This window comes from Homarus americanus, unplaced genomic scaffold, assembly GCF_018991925.1.
Source record: "Homarus americanus isolate GMGI-L3 unplaced genomic scaffold, GMGI_Hamer_2.0 scaffold39675, whole genome shotgun sequence".
In the NCBI taxonomy this organism is placed as follows: Eukaryota; Metazoa; Arthropoda; class Malacostraca; order Decapoda; family Nephropidae; genus Homarus; species Homarus americanus.
Window position 1 is genome coordinate 19,474,366 of NW_024736071.1, and position 21,889 is coordinate 19,496,254.

The 21,889-nt window shown below is 38.5% G+C and overlaps 1 protein-coding gene across 5 annotated transcripts in view; it reads right to left on the minus strand.

The window, feature by feature from the left end:
- Window positions 1-652: 652 nt before the first annotated feature.
- LOC121871885 (G-protein coupled receptor Mth2-like) overlaps window positions 653-21,889 on the minus strand; it is a 42,181-nt gene continuing 20,944 nt past the window's right edge. For all 5 annotated transcript variants that reach the window (XM_042374472.1, XM_042374471.1, XM_042374473.1 and 2 more), the window contains exons 6-9: window positions 19,024-19,220; window positions 8,069-8,237; window positions 7,006-7,095; window positions 653-1,770 (exon numbers count right to left, since the gene is read on the minus strand). In XM_042374472.1, the coding sequence (XP_042230406.1) occupies window positions 1,527-1,770; window positions 7,006-7,095; window positions 8,069-8,237; window positions 19,024-19,220 (700 nt within the window). In that variant the 3' untranslated portion in view covers window positions 653-1,526. The remainder of the gene's footprint in view (window positions 1,771-7,005; window positions 7,096-8,068; window positions 8,238-19,023; window positions 19,221-21,889) is intronic.

A 21,889-nucleotide genomic window follows, 5' to 3' on the forward strand; every position in this document is an offset into this window, starting at 1 on the left:
GTTAACCGAATTGAAGATTCTTATGGAAGGTAATTCGTTAACCGAGGGATCACTGTACATGTAATTACTAAATGTAAAAAAAATGTAACATTTACCAGCACTGCATGCGAAAAATAAAGCATCATAGTAGGTGACAGATTCATGGGAGGTGATGCAGGTGGCCAGATATGCCAAGATTTTTTCAGATAATTTTACATATCTCTGCATTTCCTAAGTTATACTAATTACATTCCAAGGCCATATCCATGCCGAGTTATATGAAATTCCGAGTTGTCGAGCATTTACTGTATGTATGAATGTATGTATATATGTATGTATGTATGTATGTATGTATTTATTTATTATTCTGGCATATAAGATGACCTTAATTATTTCAACTGAAATTGTTGATCTAGGCCTATACCTGGCAGTTAAGTCGACCCCCTAAACTGCAATTTGAAAGCTATGTCCTTGATGTCAGCTAAACTTGTCAAATATTTACTTTTTAACAGCACTCAACATTAAAGTACCTTTTGGTGTTAACTACGGGTTTCTTACAAACAAACATTACTATGGCACATGAATGTGGTGTAAACAAATCACAACAATACAATTTCTACAAGCATTAAAATATTTTACACTGTATACTAGGTGAGCAATGACAATTTACTAGTACTGATAGATAGTTTATTACTAAATAATGTACTGTACTCTGTACAGTACATTGAAAAATAAAAAAAAATTCATACTTAATAATTGTGGTACATGATAACCAAAGCACGTTGTACATTATAATGACTGCTAAGTCAAGAGGCAAATGCGAGAGGTTAAATATCCAAGAAAACGTTTTAATTTTGATTGGGGCAGATAATGGAAAAATACTGGGGGTGTTTCCCTCCACGGGAGAGGGTGTTCTTCATATTTCCTAAAATCTTAAATTTGTAAGGGTTAGAGCCTTTATTATTTTGAATTATGGGGGTTTACTTTGTATTAGAGCATGTTTATCATCCAAGAGTCTCTCTACTAAACTTAGAGAATGAAAATATTAAAATACAAAAAGAACTTAGCAGAAAAACTTAACTTTTGCTAATGACAACTCTGTTAACTGGCCCACTGTTAGTTTGTTATTAATCAGTCGTCCTTTCTACCTCTCGGCTGTCATTAGTCTGGAAGGGTACTGTCATGACTCAAAAAAGTCCTTCTAGAGTTTGGTATCTGCCATGGTTTTGTATTTGAGTGCTCTTGAACAAAAGCCAAACACAATGTTTCACACCAATAAATCATTTGCATTTCACACAGACCTATGTTTAACTATAATAACATAGGATTACTTTCTTATCCCACTTACTAATCAACTTTGAAAATTTCCCTTTGTCCTTAGTACTAGACAATGAATGTTCTTAATTTTGTACTAAACGAGTCTAAAAAACAAACGAAACAGAATTCCTTTTTCTAATGTAAAACTGTATCTGTATACTCCTGCCTTTTAATTTCTTGGTAATTTTCCTGATTTCTCGCCAATAGTACGACATATTCTTTGCTCTTTGTTACTGAGATTCTGACACAACTGATATCCCTTGTTCTACATGTGATGAGAGGGATGTGGATGTTGTATTCACATGCCAAGTGACTCCAGTTTCATTGGACCTGGATATCTTTCTTGTAGCATCTGATACTGTAGAAATAGCCCCAGTACAAGCTCTTTTTACTAGTTCACGCTTCTTATCGCCACTTATGAAGATGAGGAACACGATGAATCCTTGCAGTGAGTTCAAAACATCAGTCAGGATCCTGAGAAATTGCAATTGGACAAAATAAGAACGTCTGCTATATAAATTATTCACACATAAAACTAACACCTAAGACTGTGTGGTTACCAGTACACATGCTATTAAATGGCTAAAACCACAAAGAAAATTTAACTGTGTGCAAGGTTAGAGCATGTGTGGAAAGTCAGTACTGTACTGTGCAAAGAGAACAGTATTACCAACAGCACATAATACTCCTACAATGACCTGGAAAAATTATAGGGATCTTCCTCTCCCTCCATGTAAGCCCTGAAGGTATAATGTTCCAACCCTTGGTAGTCATTCCATACATACAGTATGTTAATGTTGCAGTGATGGGTAAAACATGAGTTTCCAACAATGATCAAGACAGCAATTTTTATATAACAGGGCTACTGAATGTAAACTAATTTCATGGAGGTATGTAATGTCTAAATTATGAAATGTTAATCAAATTAATGCTAAGTACAGTAATGTGACAAGTTTTTAAGAAACTGCATACAGGTGTTGACCATACGATGGGGTTTGGGACTTTGAAAAGTCATCGTAAGGTAATCGATCATATATCGATATTAATAACTTATGGAGGAAAATGGGTTTTGTTCCTGATACTGTACTTCGAAGAGCCAGAGTTAGCACTAAGAGTGGTTACTTTTCAAATCATAAATTTGGGTAGACATAAGTAATTTTCTTAATTTTTTAATTCTGTTACATGCACACATAATCTTTCATACAGATGATGAAAAAAAATAAATAAATAAATAATAAGATCAAAAACATAAATGGAATAAACATTTCTTATGTGCACAGCTCTTATAACACAGAGTGGGGGAAGGGGAAGCGGAGTGGGTGCTCTCAGCTGTTAGCTGTCTCATGTCCCACGTATAGTGAATTTATTGTCAAATGGCAATGCAATATTTTTTCTTTAATTGTTCTTCACATTTACTGGTACAGTACAGTAGTCCCTTACCAACCGAAGTGGTTAGGTGCCTGAAAACCCTATAGTTGGCAAATCTGCAATTAGCAAGATTAAAAGCTTATGGGAAATAGAGGGTTAAGTTCCATGGCCGTGGATAACACTTGTTAAAGCCTAACTAAGTTGCCTGTTCCTTTACTAAACAATGCCTGTATTGTAAATTTTATTAATTCACGTCAAAACCATATAAAATCGCTTAATATAAATTAAATAGTAATATAAATTTTACAGTACATCTCCGTGGAGGTGACATGTTGCTATAAAATAAGGAAACTGAAGAACATGGGTATGTGTGTCAAATGAACATATGTTTGTTTGTGTGTGTGTGGACATGGCACGGCGCCAAGTTTGACTGTTCCTGTAGCTACATCCCCCTAGCTCTACCCCTACCAGGCCAAGCTGTATTATAGTTATTTCTTAACTTCTATTTTTGGGTAGATGTACATAATTTTATTCATTTTTGTTTACACATTTCTTACATTCATTGAAGTTAGTGTCCGATTGTGGGAGGGGAAAGGGGGAGCGGGTGAGGGGTGTGGTGTTGGAAACTCAGCCTCTCCTTACCAAGCCAAGCTGTGAGCTGTGTTATTGTTTTTTTTCAACTTGTAGTTTCAGGTAGACATACGTAATTTTAAGAAAAAAATTTACCATTATATCACACACAATCATTCACACAGAACGTGCAAAAAAAAAAATAAAGAAATGATTATCATAAGGTCAAAAACATAAAGAGAATAAACATTTCTTACATCCATGGGAGTTAGCCCACAATCGTAGGAGGGGGAAGCGTGCTCCTGTCTCCCATGTCCTCTGTGAAATGATTGCTAAATGGCAATGCAGTATTTTTTTCTTTTCCTTTATTTATGAGCATTATTTTTATTCATTCCTCACATTTATGGAGGAATATATTAGACCGTGGAGGGATAAAAATGCCACACTAATTCGAGGATACTTAAAATTAAATGCCGTGGTTGGTGAAATGGTATAGAGTAAAAACCATGGATACCCAAAATATGGGGATGGGAAATCCACAGTTGGCAAGGGTCTGCTATATATATTGTTTTATATACAGGCAACCCCCGGGTTACGGAAAGGTTCCGTAATGTGAAACCATTTTTTCCAAATACTTCCATCATGAAAGTTGAGATGCGTTCCTACGTAATTTTTTGAGGCCCCAAAAATGAGACACAAGCACATATATACAGTATGTATGAAATTAGATGGTTTTAACCACATACAATGAGTCATTCATGAAATAACATGATAATAAATGAACAAAACACTCGATTTTTACTTATCAGAAAAGATGTTGAGTGCTGAGCTCGGTGAGGTGGTGAAATTAGAGTTACTGGGAGGGAGACAATGGGTCACTGCTGACTTCTACCTCTCCCTGTGGATCATCATCATCATCTCTTTGGGCTGCTGGCTGAGGTTTTGGGGCAAAGAACTTGTGCAATGTGGTCTGTCACTGACAGCACAATTTTTCAGTGTAGAGCTCCTTATATCCCCTCATGGCATTCTCCATTTCTCACGTTAACTTGAGGCTGCATTCACGGTCTGGATCATGTGTCTCAGCAGTTCGGGTTACATCTTGCAGTTAACTAAGCATTTTAGACAAAACCTTAGTCATTTCATGGGATGTAGATGCAAATTCTGTATAGGTGTACCCCTGTTCCTCAGCAGCATCTCGCTCCTCTTCCATTAATATTAGATCGTCATTGGACAGATCCCATGTGTCACTCTAATAGCTATACTACACCATGCTGGTCTACTTTCACAAGCCCTGCATCATTTGCCAGAGTTACAATTTCCTGCTGCACCTGATCCAAAGTCTGAACCTGGGGATAACCTTGGAAATCGTGGACACATTCGGGTCAGATGTTCTTCCCACCATTCACAGTTGTATTTTCCACCTCATCCCAGGAGTCAGCAATGTTGTTAAATATCCTCTAAAAATCTTGGACTGATTGCTGATCCTCACTATCAATTGCAGCTATAAGTTGTCTAAATATCCTGCATAGAATCGTAGATAGTAGGCCTTAAAGGTAGCAATCACACCTTGTTCCATAGCAAGGAAGTTGTACTCTTGGGCAGGTATTTAACCCTGATATTAGGTGAAACATCATTCAGGGTAACAGGGTGGCTGGGGCATTATCAAGAAGTTACAGGGCTTTGTTTGCAATATTTTGTTGGTTACTGCACTGTTCTATAGCAGGACAGAAGCAGTTAGTAAACCAATCTTGGAAGAGGCTGCCAGTCATCCATGCCTTCCTATTGGAGCACCATATCACTGGTAACTTGGATTTGTTGGAGCCCTTGAAAGCCCTGGGATTTTCTGAGTGGGCTTCAGCTTAAAATCATCTGCTGTATTACTCCTTAATGGGTGTTACACGATCTTTGGAAGCCTTGAACCCAGGAGCTTTTTTTCCTCAGTTGAAATAAAGGTTCTGGCAGACATGCTTCCTAAAAAGGCCTGTTTCATCAACATTATGCACTTGCTGTGGTGTGTATTGCTTTTGGTTCAGCAGGATAAGTTTTGGCAGCCTCAGTATATCAGCACTGGCTGCTTCACCTACCATCTTAATGTTGTGTAGGTTTGAACATTTCTAAAATTGCTGAAACCACCTCTTGCTGACATTAAAGGGTTTTTCATCAGATCTAAGTACCACTTTCTTCCTGGTTTAAATCTGCATACAGACTTTGAGCCTTCTCCTGAATAATAATTGTGTTAATGGGCACATTTTGCGTGGTCTGATACTCTAACCATACACTGAGTAAGTGTTCCATTTTTACCATTATATCACTACAATTAAAATAAAGAGTATGGGTTGACAGTGGAGTAGCAACTTGAGCACTAGCCTTTATTTTGTCTTTGTTATCACGGATTGCTCCAACAGTGGAGGTAACAAGATGCAAAGTTTTGGCAATGTAACTCAACTTCTCACCCTGCTCAAACCTCCTGAACACATATAATTTTATTTCTAAGGTGATACCCTTTCGTGCTCTCTTAGCAGCACTTGCACTTGGTGGCCTCTTTCCACTCATCTTGAATAAGAATTCACAGTACAATATACCTGTTATACAGTAAAAAAAACTGAGGGACAGCTGGACACAAGCTGGAGATTCAAACAGACCAAAAATGCTGTTGGTGTTGTGTGACTGCTGGTGCCATTTTGCTACCAGAGATGTATCCACACAATTATTATTTTTTTTTTAATTTCGGTAAAAAATTCGATTTTTTAATTTTTTTAAATCTTCAAAATTATGCAAGAGTGAAATTTTTTCTGTACGCGTATAGTTATTTTTGGGTCATAATTTCAAAATTCCGTACGGGCGAATTTCTGTAACCCGGGATTCCATACCGCAGGGGTTGCCTGTACTGCACAAATAATAGCTTCCACATGCAAACCATCCTCTGGGTGTTGTGACAACAGTTCAACGGCTCAGCCAGGCAATCACTGGGGGTCGGCAGAGCCTCCCATGCATCCTGCTTGTTATGCCATTCCAAGATTGTAAGGTATTGCCCATCACTTTTTCACAGCAGTGACAACGCAGGAAAAGCTTTCAGGTAGCCATTGGGTAGTGACCATCGTAAATCTGATCTTAGTCATCACTTAACAGTACTGTATTTGATGTTAATTTCTTAACATTGTAAAACAACTGATCAATTGCATAAGTCAACACCTGTATTAATCTATATCTGTTTTTGGGAGAGTTTCTCCAAACCCTGCCATTTTCTTTATTTCTTATGGGATAATTAAGTTTGATTTACATGTTTTTTATTTACATAGCCATTCTCAAGAATATAACTACCATGTAAATTGAGAGATGGCTATACTCTAAGCAGCAAGTGGGAGAGCACCTTACTTTTGAAGAGCATTGTGACGGACAGACCACCATTACTTTCCATAAGTCCTTATCATGGATTTTTTTTCCTTAGTTTCTCTCCACCAAAAAACATCTCTTTCCTTTCCTAAACCCTCTCTGTTCCTCATCTACAAGTGGTTCTTTAATGCAGCTTACACTTTCAATCAACAGCCTTCCATATTCTGTACCTTACCTACTGGGATCAGAATACTAATTCCTCCTAAGTTTTACACTTACATGCACCTTTTTTGCCTATATATTAGAGGCCAAGAAAAACTGTACTGTATTGCCTTTGATGTCTTATTTCTTTTAAGAAGTCTTTGAAAACATTGCCTGTCTTTTAATCCAAATAAAACAAATACAAAATACAGACATAACAAGTATAAATGAACTTACCATAGTTCTTTGGGAGGGATCTTCCAGGAGAGAACCTCTGTGACCCAACATAAAGCCATCAAAATAAACAAAGTGAAACGCTGCCAAAACCTGGAATAAAAATACATTGCAATTTTTTCTCTACCTTTTCATTTAAACATAATGTTAACTGCAATAAAAGCAAGGTGGTAATTAAGAAGACCAGTTGGCAGTTCATTGAAGGCCTAGCAAATCTTAAAATGTAACAATTATTAACCGATAAATGCAGCATACCGTTCTGTACTAAAAAAAAAAAGAGTGCAACAATTGCAACATTTTACTCAAGTTGAAACAGACATGCCCTATCAAGTCATAGGACCATGAACCAAACACTCGTCTAAATTTGATGAGTACATTTTCTGCATATAGAAAGAGACTGTAATTCACAAGGAAAAACAAGCCTGGAACTGCCTATCATGTACAGTAGATAGACATAGGAGGATTTAAAAAATTACCCTTATTGACAATGCACTCATTGACCTACTACAATCTATTTAGGTACTGTGGTTGACAGATCACCTGATTGGCATACTGTACATCCGATCATTTCACTAAATTAAACTTAGCACATTTTATTCTCCTACAAGGAAATAGTAAAAGTAAAATGCAGATTTGATAAAATCCTGTAAAGGTTATTTCAAAACATTGTACAGTAAAGATAACTCCAGCCTTCTGGGCAGCTATTACACCATGTACCTCTCATCTAAGACTGGTGTGTGAAAGACTGGTGTGTGATAGGGAGGGAAGTGTGATTGGCATTTCCACACAGATTAGGTAACAAATTAACCCTGAATGACGCTGGAGGATCTGTCTAAGGAATCAAAGACCCCCTGGTAACTTGCCTTTTACTGTATTACAAGAGTTGCTTGGCTTAAAGGTAAGAGCAAGAAAACTTATCATCTACTTCCTATTTCTGTCACATACCATACTGAAATAGAGAGTTCTTGTAAATGCCTTCATCAATTTCCTAATCAATAATTTTCAATTTCAAACTTTAGGTAGTGCAAGTAAGAAAAACTGCCAGTATGCAAACTTGGAAACTTACGCTTCAAGGTGATGCCGGTTAAATGCAGAGACCGTGACTTGCTTGGCAAAGCACTGGAAGGCACTCCCAGCCTGATACAACAAAATCACTGTGTGTCCCAGCAGCAACACATTCATTAGAAACAGCAATGCCACTATCCCATAAAAGTAGGTAAAGAGTTCGATATCACCTAGAAAGATAATAAGATTTTGCAATGAATTTAATGCCACTACAGTACTTAACAAAATAATTACAAAAGGATTATAAAAAAATAATAATTAAAAAAGAGCATCTGATTATGCAACATGGAATAAAACATAATGGTGTAGATATTTAATAAATTTTATCAAAAGATACAATATTTCACAAACGGATTCTACTGTACTGTACTTAGGAAAAGGAAAGTAAAAAAGTTTTCTGTACTCCATATCAACTTTCATTTACAACCAGAAGCAATTTTTTTCAAGGGTGTTCATTTCTTACCACTTGTTTCATTTATGTGATTTTCATTAGGTGACACATTATTATAAATACTGCACATAAATAGAATAAACTCCTGAACCATCATATCTTTAGTAATGGGTGGAGAATGAAAGCCTTTCACAGCACTCGCTTAAAATCTACTCGGATGTCTAAAGGGTTAAAATGGTCCTGAGTTTGGAGATTTGCATAATTTAGAAACAGGTAGTTTTTCATATATACTGTACTGTACCCAAACTGAAAGTTTAAATAAAAAGCTAAAATAATGCATTTTTTTACTACCAGTATGGTCTTGTTTACTTATTTCATTATTCTCTTACACTAGTAATGTTACTAAGTTTAAAAATAAGCTTTCAAAGTGCCATCAATCTCCTATAATCACCACAGTATATTCTTTTCAGGAAAGCAGCTGAGAAGTGTTCATCTTGTTGACAAGGACCCATCAAAATGCTGAGGATGGACCATCAACCAGTGCTATGCCTTCATATCTTAGGATCCCCCATGACAACAATCTCCATCTAGCAACCATTACCACAAATCTTTAGTTTAATTTTACCAATAATTCTGTAATTTCAAAACCTATGTGAACACAGTAATAATATTTTATCAATACAGTATTAATAAATATGAATAATAAGAATTAAGGTAATGGGTTAATTATTTAATATGACTATAATTATTTTTTATTTTTCTACTTCTTGCAAAGTCTTCCAAGTGGCAAGAAGTTGATGGGATGTAAACACACCAATATACAGGTGCTCCTTCACTTATGAACACATTGCATTCCCAAGGCTTCTTCGTAAGTACAATTTTACTCTTGTACATACCTGGTACTGAACATATTGTAGATTAATAAAATATTAATAATAAGGGATGTACAGTACAGTAACTCACTTTTAGGGAATTCTCAACTTCTAGAGAGAATAGACTTAATGTATTTATTTTTTATTTATAGTATGCATACAATGATATTTCCTTTATTTTGTTATCTAAGAAGTAAATCCAACATTCAACGAGTTTGTGAAAGCAAAATGGTAAATTTTCATTAATGCTTCAGTCTTTGTATGGATATTAAAAATATGTTTTTCCGATGTTATTTGATGAGTTTCGAATGAATTTGACATTCATTTCAGCCGGAAATCAATAGTTTTGAGATCCCCCCACCCTACCCATCAATCTTAATGATTTTTTTTCTTGAGTAAATCATAAACCAACAAAACAAAACAAAACCTAACCTGACCTAACATTATTTTTCCAGTGAAACTGCAATTAATGTAAAATAATCTCTATTAGAATGTTGGCACAGTTCTTTCCACCTGTTCAGCCATATCTACGGTAGTTACTCTGGTACTGAAACATCAAATCTCTGCTCCAGACGCATTGTTCATTGGCAAAGACAAAAAACTCTTGCCCAATTATAAGTCTCCTATTGTTATAACCAATAAGAACCCCCCCTGCACATGCACTGTAGATGCTTAAGAAGCCAACATGGAGGTAATGAGCACTGCGTGATGGGTGGTCAGACCTTCTCTGTGAGATGTAAACAACAAATGGCGACACTTGTGACTGACCAATTCTAATAATATTGAAAAATTAATATCTTTGTTATCTTTAATTTCCGGCAGGAATATCACAGAAGAAAATGGTCTTAGAATTGTCTAAACATTACGAAAAACATATTAATAACAGCGAGAGAAAGACCGGTGCATGATTGAAATTTCACCGCAAAAATTTATATAGCTTAGGGTAGGAGATAATGATCCCTGGATAAAAAATCTAATATAACCTAGGGCTCAAGAAACCAGAAAATGCAGTTTGGTCTTGGTCCCAAGAGTCCCAGATTCAAGGTTTTATACCTGTACTGGGTGTAGTAGTTTATGAAATACAGATTAGTAATAGTTTTTTAATAAAAAAAGAATGGAGGCAATATTACTGTAAGTCTAGTGTGGCTATACACTACAAATCTAAAACAAACAAACACTAATATGCATATAATGTACGGTACATCCTCGTTAATTGACGGTTCGATTCTTCACTTTTGTTATTTTGCAGCAACCCTTACCATTTTATTTTTTCTTATTGAATGGTCAAGCTCCTTTACTTCATAGTGCAAGCTCAGAAAAAATTTAATAAAATGGATTACCATGTTCAACAGTACTACAGTATTTTATAGTGTGACCAAATACATGTACTGTACAATACTGTTTCTTTTACTCTTGTTTTTATCCACCTCACCACTGATCAGCTTATTAGCTGCTTGGGCAGTCAGTCACATCTCTTTTATGCACTGTTGGCAAGTACTGGCTTCAGAATGTATCTGTATTGCCAACAGTGTTGGTCAAGTCTGGTCTTCAAAAAGCTCATGCTCGATGCCATCACAACACTGGCAGATTGTTCCAAGAGTTCACAATTCTCTTTTACTTACTTTTTTACTTTATACTCTTCACCACTGATCGGCTCATTCGCCGCTTGGGCGATCGGTCACGTCTCTGTTATTCACTGTTGGCAAGTACTGAGCATGCTCCGGCTCCTGAATGTACCTGAACCTGCTCCAGTGTTGGTCAAGTCTTGTCTTGAAAAAGCTCACACTTGGTGCCGTCACAACATTTTCTGGTAGATTGTTCCAAGAGTTCACAACTCTCACTCCGAAAAAGTTTACCCTCACAGTTTTCTCGACTTGCGGCTTCTTCAATCTTGAGCTGTGACCCCTTGTGGGGCGAACGTCCGCCAGCTCCAAGTAAGGACACTCAATTGAGTAGTACTCCTTGAGATGCTTATACACCTCAATTAGGTCACCCCTTGCCCGTCTGTAGTATAAACTAGGCAAGTTCAGGCGCTCCAATCTCTCAGGGTAGCTGAGGTGACAAAGTGCAAGCACCAGTCTGGGGGCCCTCCTTTGAACATTTTCAACCAACTGGCAGTCCCTAGTATATCTCGGGGACCAGACGGGGTGACAGTACTCCAGATGGGGAAGCACTTCACTCTTGAAGATCGTTACGAGGGACGGACCGTCTAGATATCTGAACGACCTTCTTTTAAGACTCAATAATTAATTTTCCTGATTTACCTTCTTCTCGCAATGGCCCGAGAACTTCAGCTCATTGTCAACATACACACCTAGGTCCTCCTCACATTTAGTCTCAAATAGTGCAGTTTCTTCATCCCGTTGGGACATACCGTTGGTACGCCCCAGGTGCATCCTCTTATACTTCGTGACATTGAATCTCAGCAGCCATTTCTTTGACCATTCTTTTTTTTTTTTTTTTTACAGGGATTAGCCCACCCGGGCACAAGTCACTGACCTACATTGGGGCCTGGGGGGCGAAAATAACTTAGCGTCATCGGCAAACATTTGTATGGAGGAGTGTACAACGTCAGGCATGTCATTTATGAAACAAACAAACAACAGCGGGCATTACACTGCCCTATGGTACCCCTCTTGTGACAGGTACGGATGATGATTTCATGCCATTAATCACCACACACTGCTTGCGGTCATGTAGAAAGTCTTCTATCCATGCTAGGACATTTTCCCAAATTCCATACCCTTCCAGTTTGATTTTCAGCCTTTCGTGGGGTACACTGTCGAAAGCCTTGGCAAAATCTAGGTAAATATTGTCGATATTACCACCCCGTTCCAGAATATGGGTCAAAATATCATGTACCTTGAGCAATTGTGTTCAGCAGGAGTGCCCCGGCATAAAACTGTGTTGGCAATCCTTTACAAGGGTGTTTCGTAGTAGATGTTCCATCGCGGCATCTCTGATAATACTCTCAAGTACTTTACATATTATGCTGGTCAGGCTTACCGGTCTATAGTTGTTTGTGGAGTGACGATTGCCTTTCTTGAAGATAGGACTCACATAAGCCACTTTCCCTTCGCTGGGGACCTTTTGTTCATCCAGGCATTTACAAAACAGGATCTTCAGGGGCTTGGCAAGCTCATTGCTCAACTCTCTTAGCACTCTAGGATGCACCATGTCAGGGCCGGGACTCTTATGGACCTTTAGCTTTGACAGTTTATTTCTAATACCCTCTTCTGTGAACACAATGTGGGTCAGTGCTGTGTCGAACCATCTGTCCTCAAACGTAGGAAGGTTAATCACATCCTCTCTTGTGAACACCGAGGAAAAGAAGCTGTTCAATGCCTCAGCTTTATCCTGGTCAGAATCTGTGCAATTACCATCTTCAAGCCTCAGGTCTGATACTCCTACCCGCGTTTTTAATTTCTACTTTGCATAGCGGTAAAACGCCTTTGGGTTTGACTTGACCTCGCTTGCAACCAGCCTCTGGAACTCCTTTTCAGCCCTTCTACATTCCATCTTTGCTTGGTTTCTGGCTCTTGCATACATCCTCCTGTCCTGCTCATCATTTGACCCAACCCACATCTTGAATTTCTGGGTTTTCTTCATAACTTTGTCGACCGCCGCATGGTTCATGTGTAGGGATCCCCTCGTATTCCTAGAGGCACTGGGTTTGGTCTTGGGTATATATTTATCGATCAAATGGATCACTTTACTAGTTATGATATTCAGCGTAGTGTCTGCGTTCTTGTGCCTTAATGAGTCAGGCCAGTGGATACTCCTCATCTCTTCCCTCATCCCTTTGTTATTTCCTTTGCAATATTTGCACCTTGGCCTGGCCTTATCCTGAACTAGGTAACAGTTAAATCTGAATGACAACACTATATGGTGACTGGTTCCAACTGGGGCAAGGTGTTCCAGTTTGGCCACCGTACCCTCCTCGAGCCGATCAGTGGCGAAGAGGATAAAAGTATAATGAGGTCTAGTGGCTTGGGTGTTTGCTCCCCTCTGTAATGTGTCGGCTCTCTAACATGTTGGAACAGAAAATTATCTCTCAGAGTTTCTACAAAAAGAGTAGCAGGATTATTCAAGTCATTTGGGGTGAACTCGTTTCTCCAGTCGATGTCTCCATAGTTAAAGTCCCACATAATAAGGAGGTGGCTAGGGTTGAGCATCTCCGCATTGTCTATTAAGGCTCTTAAGTTCCTTTGATTTAGTGGGCCACAGTTTGGGGATCTGTAGATACACCCAACAATAAGTAAGTCCCTTCCCTTTAGTTTAATTTTACGCCACTTGGACTCTTCAAAAACATCCTCTCCCTGTACCCTCGCCTGGCTGGCTCTAAGGTCTTGCCTAGCATAGATAACCACACCCCTCTTGCAAGTTTCTTGAGAAAGGTTAAAAAAGAGTCATATCCAGCAATACTGAACTCACATTCCTCTGGGTCGATTCTCCTGTTCTTGTACAACAGTTCTACATCTCCTACAATATCTGGTTGGTGTACCTTCCGTAGTGTTTGAAACTCCTCTCTCTTATCAGGGAACGGGTCAGTATTAGTGTACGTATATACGTATACAGTATATATTTTTTACTTTTTATTTAAAAATAATTGGAAAAAGTTTCATTCAGAGTTTTGTGTGCAGTGAAACCTCCATCTAACAAACTACATTGAGATGAAAGTCCATTATATTGAGGGTCCATTAGATGTGAACCCCCCTTCTAACAGATTATGTGAAGAGAGAAGTCCATTATATGAAGGTTTCACTGTTTTAAAAGTGAAATACAGTACCATTTATAGGAGAAAGATGTCAAAGAAATAATCCTAGGAATGTAATTACTGTACACTGTATTTGTATTATGTATACTGTAACATTAAATTAATGGTAATTTTGATGCAGTAGTAGTATGTTTGAGATATGTTCCTGGATATTCTCTCCCAAATTTTATAATTTTCTTGCCAAGAACACATGCTAATTTTACCTCTAGAATGAATTCTACAGTAAGAATATATTGTGTTACATCTTGGCTTTTTACACTGGATTATTGTTTGCACTTGCATACTGGACTAGAGGTAGAGTTACAGATGAAAACAAATTATTCAGGGGAAGTAGAGGGTACTGTATTATTGTAATTTATTCATCAAAAGTAAAAATGTCTTTTCTTATTGCCAGCAGAAGCACCAGCAGCATCTATTTTACTTTCTTTTTGCTCATAATACTTTAGGGTACAGTATTCCTCGCTTAGAGTACTGTCACCCTGTCTGGTCCCTAAGATATGCTAGTGACTGTCAGTTGATTGAAAATGTCCAAAGGAGGGCCACGAGACTGGTGCCTACACTATGGCACCTCAATTACCCAGAGAGGTTAGAATGCCTGCAATTGCTTAATTTATATTATAGATGGGCAAGGGGGGACTTAATTGAACTTTATAAACAACTCGGCAGACACCCACCCCACTAGGGGCCACAGCTGAAGGTTGAAGAAGCCAGAAGTCCAGAAAATTGTGAGTGTACACTTTTTTAGAGTGCCGGTGGTGTTAGGCGCGGGTCGGGTCGTGTTGCGTCTCTGTAACAAAGCGTGTTCGGCATTCGGGCCTTCGTTGTTGAGCGGCAGAAATTGGACAGTGATTACATAAGATCATCAAGATCGTCTTAGTGATGTGAAAGTGTAAATCGATGTAGGATTTATAATGCTAGACGTGATTGTATTTTTGAAAACTCAATTCTTCACTGAGTTGGAGATACAGCCAAGGTCAAGAGGCCTACAACCACAAAATCATTGCCATATGACAAAGGTTTTATTTTATATTTTTACGGAGTTATGGTCACGGCTGTGATAAAGGCCAACCAGGGAGTGTAGTACAGTAGAAGTCCAAAAATCCGGACTGCTTGGGGATTGGGTCAGTCCGGATTTTCCGGATTCTCAGGCAGTACTTTTAAAATTCAAATTTAAGGAAGAATAAAGAAGAGATGAACAGGTACATTTTGATAGTTTATTCATTAGCAAATGTAGCATTCTTCATTTATCAAAACGAGCAGTTTTAAGGAAAAAGCTGTGAATTCTAGAATTTTATTCTTTGCCTTTTTTATATCATAAATTGTAGACTTTCCAATGTCGTATGTTTCCATTAGAACAGTATTGCATCACACCACGTTCTAGTTTCTTAATTATTTCAAGTTTGTCACTTAATTTCAACGTGTTCTTCTTTCTCTTCACACAACGAAGTTTATCTACTTTAGGAGCCATTATTATGGGCTTGTACAGTACTCGGTAAATGGAAAGAGTAGGACTCAAAATTACATATGTTGTCACAGTTTGATTGCTCGTTTTAAAGTGGCGACCACGTGGTCGCTTGTTGTTTCTATGCAGCTGTGGCACTCACGCATGTGCACATACACACAAAAGCCCGCTAAAAAAAAAAAAAAAGAGTTTTCGAAAAGTCCGGATTCTCGGGTGGTCCGGATTTCTGGCATCCGGATTTTTGGACTTTTACTGTACTGTGCCTTTAGTTAAATCAGTTCATAGTGTTATCAGTGACTGCGGAAGAGAATGTAAGTAACCTAAAGTGAATACAAATTGGCAAGCAAGCTGGAAAGGCACCACTGCCAGCTGAAACCAAGTCGTGTTATAGGTGCCACAGAAAATTAAATTTTATTTTGTTTGTGTGCTTTCTCATGGACTGAATCTGTGCCTACAATACACCATTCACAGGGAGACGCAGTGTACACAGTGATAGCACAAAGAGATATAGTCGTCGATGAGAACAAGAAAAGAAAGTACAGGTATAAGGAAATATTAGTTAGAATAGAAAAACAAATAAAATCAACAAGCTTGGCTATCCTTAAAAGCATTCTATTACCACCCCAAAGAAAGTTTTATTTTATTTTTATGTTTGTCTAAAGGACTGAGTGGGTGTGTAAAATCCGTTATTCATAGCAAAATGCAGTGTACATAGAGATAGCACATAAATACCGAAAAATGCCGAAGTGAACTGGAAAAAAAAAAAAACCAGAAGACAACTCTAAAGGCAACAGGGGAAGTTAAAACCAGCAAAGGGCAGCTAAGTACTGTTCTTTTTTCTCTTTATTTTTAAATATGTGTAGATCTATACACAGTCTGCACCTCCCCCCACCCCCCACAACAACAACTATGAGTACGATATGTGATTACTGCAGGGGGACGTCGGATATGGAAGATACAGGCCTGACTAATGCAACGTTAAGGATGATGCAAACTGCCATAAAGCATGAAGGCTGCTGCTGGTATTGCCCTGACTGCATAGTCAAGGTGAATGAGGAGATTGCAAGCCATAGGGGAACAAGTTCCCTAGGGACGAAAATAAATGAAGCTGGAGCCTTGCTGTTTGCCAAACTAGAACAAGTTGGGAAAGAGATCCTTGCTAAGACTGAGGAAGTAGCCGACAGAATGAAGGTGGTTACTAAGAGGAGTTATGCTGAGGTATTAGCAGGGCCACGGGAGGTGGCGGAGAGTAATTCAGGATCAGAACAGTTTCTACAGCAGCTAGGGACTCTGAAGAAGTGTGTCAAAGAAATTAAAATTAACGGACCCTACTGTTAGGGTAGAGGAGGAACAACGGGAACGTTTCCAGCGCGGGAACAATGTAATAGTTTTTGGAGTCCCTGAGAGCCAGGCGGAGGGAACTGAGAGTAAGATAACACATGATAAGATGCAGTTTAAGAATACAGTATTTGTACAGAGGTTCTGAAGATGCCATCAACCCCTCAGGTTGTGAGGAGGCTGGGACAAAAGCAGGGGGACAAGCCTCGCCCCCTCAGGATCACACTAGTGAGTGAGGAGGAGAAATGGGAGGTTATTCGGCAGGCAAAAAACTTAGCAAGGCATTTCGGAGTGTATTCATTCACCCAAATCGCACAGTAATGCAGAGGGAACAGCACAGGAAGCTCCTGCAGGGCTTGAAGCAGAGAAGAGAGGAGTCGAGGAGGAGCGGGGACTGGTGTACATGAGATTTATTCAGGGAGAGAGTGGTGGAAGCAAGTGTGCCGACACAGGGCCGGGGGACAGCGGCGCACCCTCCACTCGCCCGGGAGGTGGCACCAGCTCCGTCTATCAGCTGGAAGGAGGCGAGCGCCTTGTAAACAATGACATTTCTAACCACACCCTGCAAAATTCAGTGTACTTAGCAAATGCGACAGCCTCTGAGAATGGGAGGGGGGCGGGTTTACTACTAAGAGCAGAGACGTTATCAAAACCAAATTCTAGCTTGAATGTCATGTATATCAAGAATGATGTTAAACATTAAGAAATGGTGGGATTTGCTTTGAATGAAATATTAAAAAAAAAAAAAATAAATAAAAAAAAAAAAATAAATAAATAAAAATAGCCCCTGGCATACATAACCCACAACAGTTCCAGGATGGAGCCCAACAATTGAGATACAGTACACGGGGTCTCCAGGTTATGAACGGGTTCCATTCCTAAGGACGTTCTTAAGTCAGAAATGTACGTAAGTCGGAACACATGCAATGTTCTTACCGTACTTACAGAGCAATTTTTTAAATCGTACTATATCATAGCTTAAGTACAGTATATCTAAAATTATGTAATTTGAGGAAAAAGAAGATATGGAATGACAAAATACAGCAAATGAAAGTAAAAAATAGTTCACCAGGTAAATAAAGTGATGTAAATTTAAAGTTTAACCCCATTCGTATAGGCGGGTGTTCGTAAGTTGGGGACCTCCTGTACATTTCTCAAGTATCCAATATAAATTTCCCGTATTTTATTTGCTAAGCATATTTGTGGAGACTAACGGCAACTGCCCTGAGATGGTGTAGACATCTTGATCTTACCCATTAGTAATGGATTGACCATGGGTGAGTCAAGATGCACACAGGAGGAAATTGATGCTATTATATTTGATTCTGCCGACAAGGATGACCCTTACATGCACAGTGAGAGTGATATAAGTGACTTTCCTCAAAATTTCACTTGTGAAAATAATGAATCTTAGGAAATTTGAGTGACCATGATGAGGAATATACTGGTGGTGGTGGGGAAGCTTCCACAAGTCATTGTGTCCACCCAGGCAGTTCCCACATAGGGTTGGAGCAATTATTTATTCTTTCGACCCCTGAACTTTGTTGGTGTAAATCAGGAGTTTATTGTAAGATTCAAATCTGTATATTTGTTGATATTCCTTCAACCAGTGGGTAATGACCACGAGTTGCCATCACTGTCCTCAAAGGGTTAAATGTTAACAAACATCAAGACTAATTTCAAATGAAGCTATTATAGATTTTTTAACAAGGGGAAAAAAATATGAAAATGTCAGAAATGATCTTAAACATAGAAAAATGCAAAATTAACTTCAAGTGTTCAAGTACAGCTTTACATTATGCTAAATGTCAAACGTAGGGTTCTAGTACTATCAATCACAACTCATTCCCATTTTTTGAAAGGCCTTAACACACCCATTTTCACATCTAAACTAACACTTTTCCTTTATCTTTGACAACATTCGTATTGCATACTTGTTAACTATTACCATAAGTTTCTGTTCTTATATTTCTCATTGTCATTATCAAAGGCAATTTGGGGTCCAAAAATTTTCTTTGGGGGGTGAGGGGGGATATGTTCTGGGACATATTTTTGGGGGGTGCGATCCTGCATCCTATACCAGGTATGTATTTCATAATGACAATACAGAACTTACCTGAAAACCAACATGACACGAGCCCAAACCCTGGGCGAATGAGACCTTTGAAGTGTGGTTCATCTGGGAGATTATCCAGTACTATAGACACTATGGTAATAGCCAAAGGTCCACCCCAGGCATATACACAGTATAATTTGAATTTCTTAGCATCACTGGCCAAGATACCAGTTAAAGGAATGCATTGTACAGTGGCTCTGCAATAAATACAGTATCATTAGCTACAGTCACCTATTAAAACCATTCATTCTAAAAAATTATACATCCTATTGGAAGCAGGCAGATAAACCAAATAAGGCCACCCTTGTTTATGATGGTTTCACAAGAACTGGATTCACAGTTGCATAGTTTACTGTTCACTCTCCTTAAATTGTTTATGCCAGGCTAGAATTTAATGTATAGTCACCCAAACCAGTCCTGTCACCTCTCCTCCAGAACCACAAACCCCGAGATTCAGCCTCATGAATCCTAAGCATTTGTGGACGGATTAACCCTTAGACCCCAGGTGTCTTCAGACCCGCTGAACCCCCCATGTAGGTATATTTCGGTAAAAAACACTCTTTTTTTTTAAATTCATTGTCACCTTATAGATGGGTTAACCAATATAAGAAAAGTACCAGAGGAATGAACTTACATTCAACTTTCATTGTAGCATGGTTGGGGAGTTGTCTGGAGTGTTGATGAGCAATATCGAATGATGTAAGATGTATTGTATAAAGCTACTGCGCACAGTCCACAGTGAGCGGGAAATGAATTTGATATGCACTTGCAACACACAGTTCTTACTTGAAGGCCCTTTTATATCATATTTCTATCTTATAGCTACTATGAAACAAAATATTTCTATTTTCCTCAAAAGAACTATAAAATACTGTACAGTAGGAATATTTAGGCGGCATAAACTTATCACTACTGTATTTTCAAATACGGTATATACCTTATTTACATGTACTTATACTGAATTTATAACTTCTTGATTGTGTGGAAGTCTTTTTAAAATGGAATGCAAAAGACAACTCCACATTCCTTGCACCAAGTCACCATATCTTTGTGCTGTGGTTCATGGTGGCTGGTGGGGTGGGGAGGTGGAGGGAGTACCAGTCTGTAGCCCAACTGTCCTCACCACCTCAGCAAACTCGACATCATTTAGGTTCTGTTTCCTCCCCATCACTGTCTTCATCACCCAATATTAAAGTATATCAATGCTACTCAAATCAAGCAAAGCAACTCTTGACGAACAGCACTATTGTCAAGCAAATGCCTTCACTTGTGCTTAGGTGTGGAGGAGTGAGGTGGGACATAAGAGAGGTCTAAGGATGTACATTCCTCACAATATCTGGTGGGTAACTGACCATGAGGCACGAATCTCGAGACAAATACATGTGAATTGAGTTGTTAACTACACAAATATCCCATACAAGGTATTTCCTCCTGTCTGGACATTCAAAACATGCCGCAAAAATTAGAAGAACGTTCAAAAACATCACCTGGGGTTACCTAGGCTAATGTTCAGGAACATCATCCAGTGTTTAAGGATTAATGCATCAGTGTTTACTGCTTTGGATTCATAAGTTTTAATCTCGGGGCTCAGGGAAAAGCAGAAGAGGCCACAGGACTTTTTTTTATTGATTGTACATACATTGGTGCACAACATTATTTGTCTTTCCTGCACATACTACATCATGGAAAAATATCTTGGACACCAAAGTGCAGTCTGAGCTTGCTCTGTGTAAATATCTCTTCTACCATTTCACTTTACTTCAGTTTTTGCTACAGACAATGGCTCCTGCAAGCACCCTTCAAGTAAAAGATCCCTGAAGAAACTAAGAAAGAGAAGAAATAGAAAAATTAAGAACAGAAAGTGGAAGAAAGAGTAAGAAGAAAAATAAATATAGTAGGAAGAAGAAACAGTAAGAAGAAGAAAAAGAAACAATAAGAATAATGATAAAAAGTATAAAAAGTAAAAAAAGAAACGGTAAGAAGAAATATTTACAATATAATCATTAAATAAAAATGTATAGTAGAGTACTGTACTGTAAATGTATAATAATGGCAACACCTCATCCTATATCTTTTTTACTTTTATCCTCTTCACCACTGATCAGCTCGTTAGCCGCTTGGGCGATCAGTCACGTCTCTGTTATGCACTGTTGGCATGTACTGGGCATGCACTGGCTCCTGAATGTATTTGAACCTGCTCCAGTGCTTGTAAGTCTGGTCTTGAAGGAGCTCACATTTGGTGCCATCATAACACTCTTTGGCAGCTTGTTCCAAGAGTTCACAACTCTCACTCCGAAAAAGTTTGCCCTCACAGTTTTCTGAACTTACAGCTTCTTCAACCTTGAGTTGTGACCCCTTGTGAGGCAGGCATCCGTCAGCTCCAGGTACAGTATGGACACTCAACTGAGAAGTGCCCTTTGAGATGTTTATCCACTTCAATCAGGCCCCCCTTGCCCGTCTATAGTATAAGATAGGCAATTGCAGGCGCTCTAATTTCTCTGGGTGGCTCAGGTGCTGAAGTGCAGGCACCATTCTGCTGGCCTTCCTTTGGATATTTTCAATCAACTGACAGTCCCTGTTCCTTATGAGTGGTAGTCAGCAAGACAGATGAACAAGTCCTGTTCAATCCTGTTTACTCACAAGCTACAGTACATGAACATTCCTAAGTAAATTACTCAACAAAAAATAAATACAAAATTTATACTATCTTGCAAAAGCTTTACTCTAAGCTAATCTCAAAGTTTAACATAATTTCTGACATTTTATTTTTTTTTAAGAAAAAAAACAAAAAACATATGCAATCATGGCATGATGATACTGGGTTCACCCAATAGAACTTACTCGTTAAAACTCAGGAGCCAAGGTA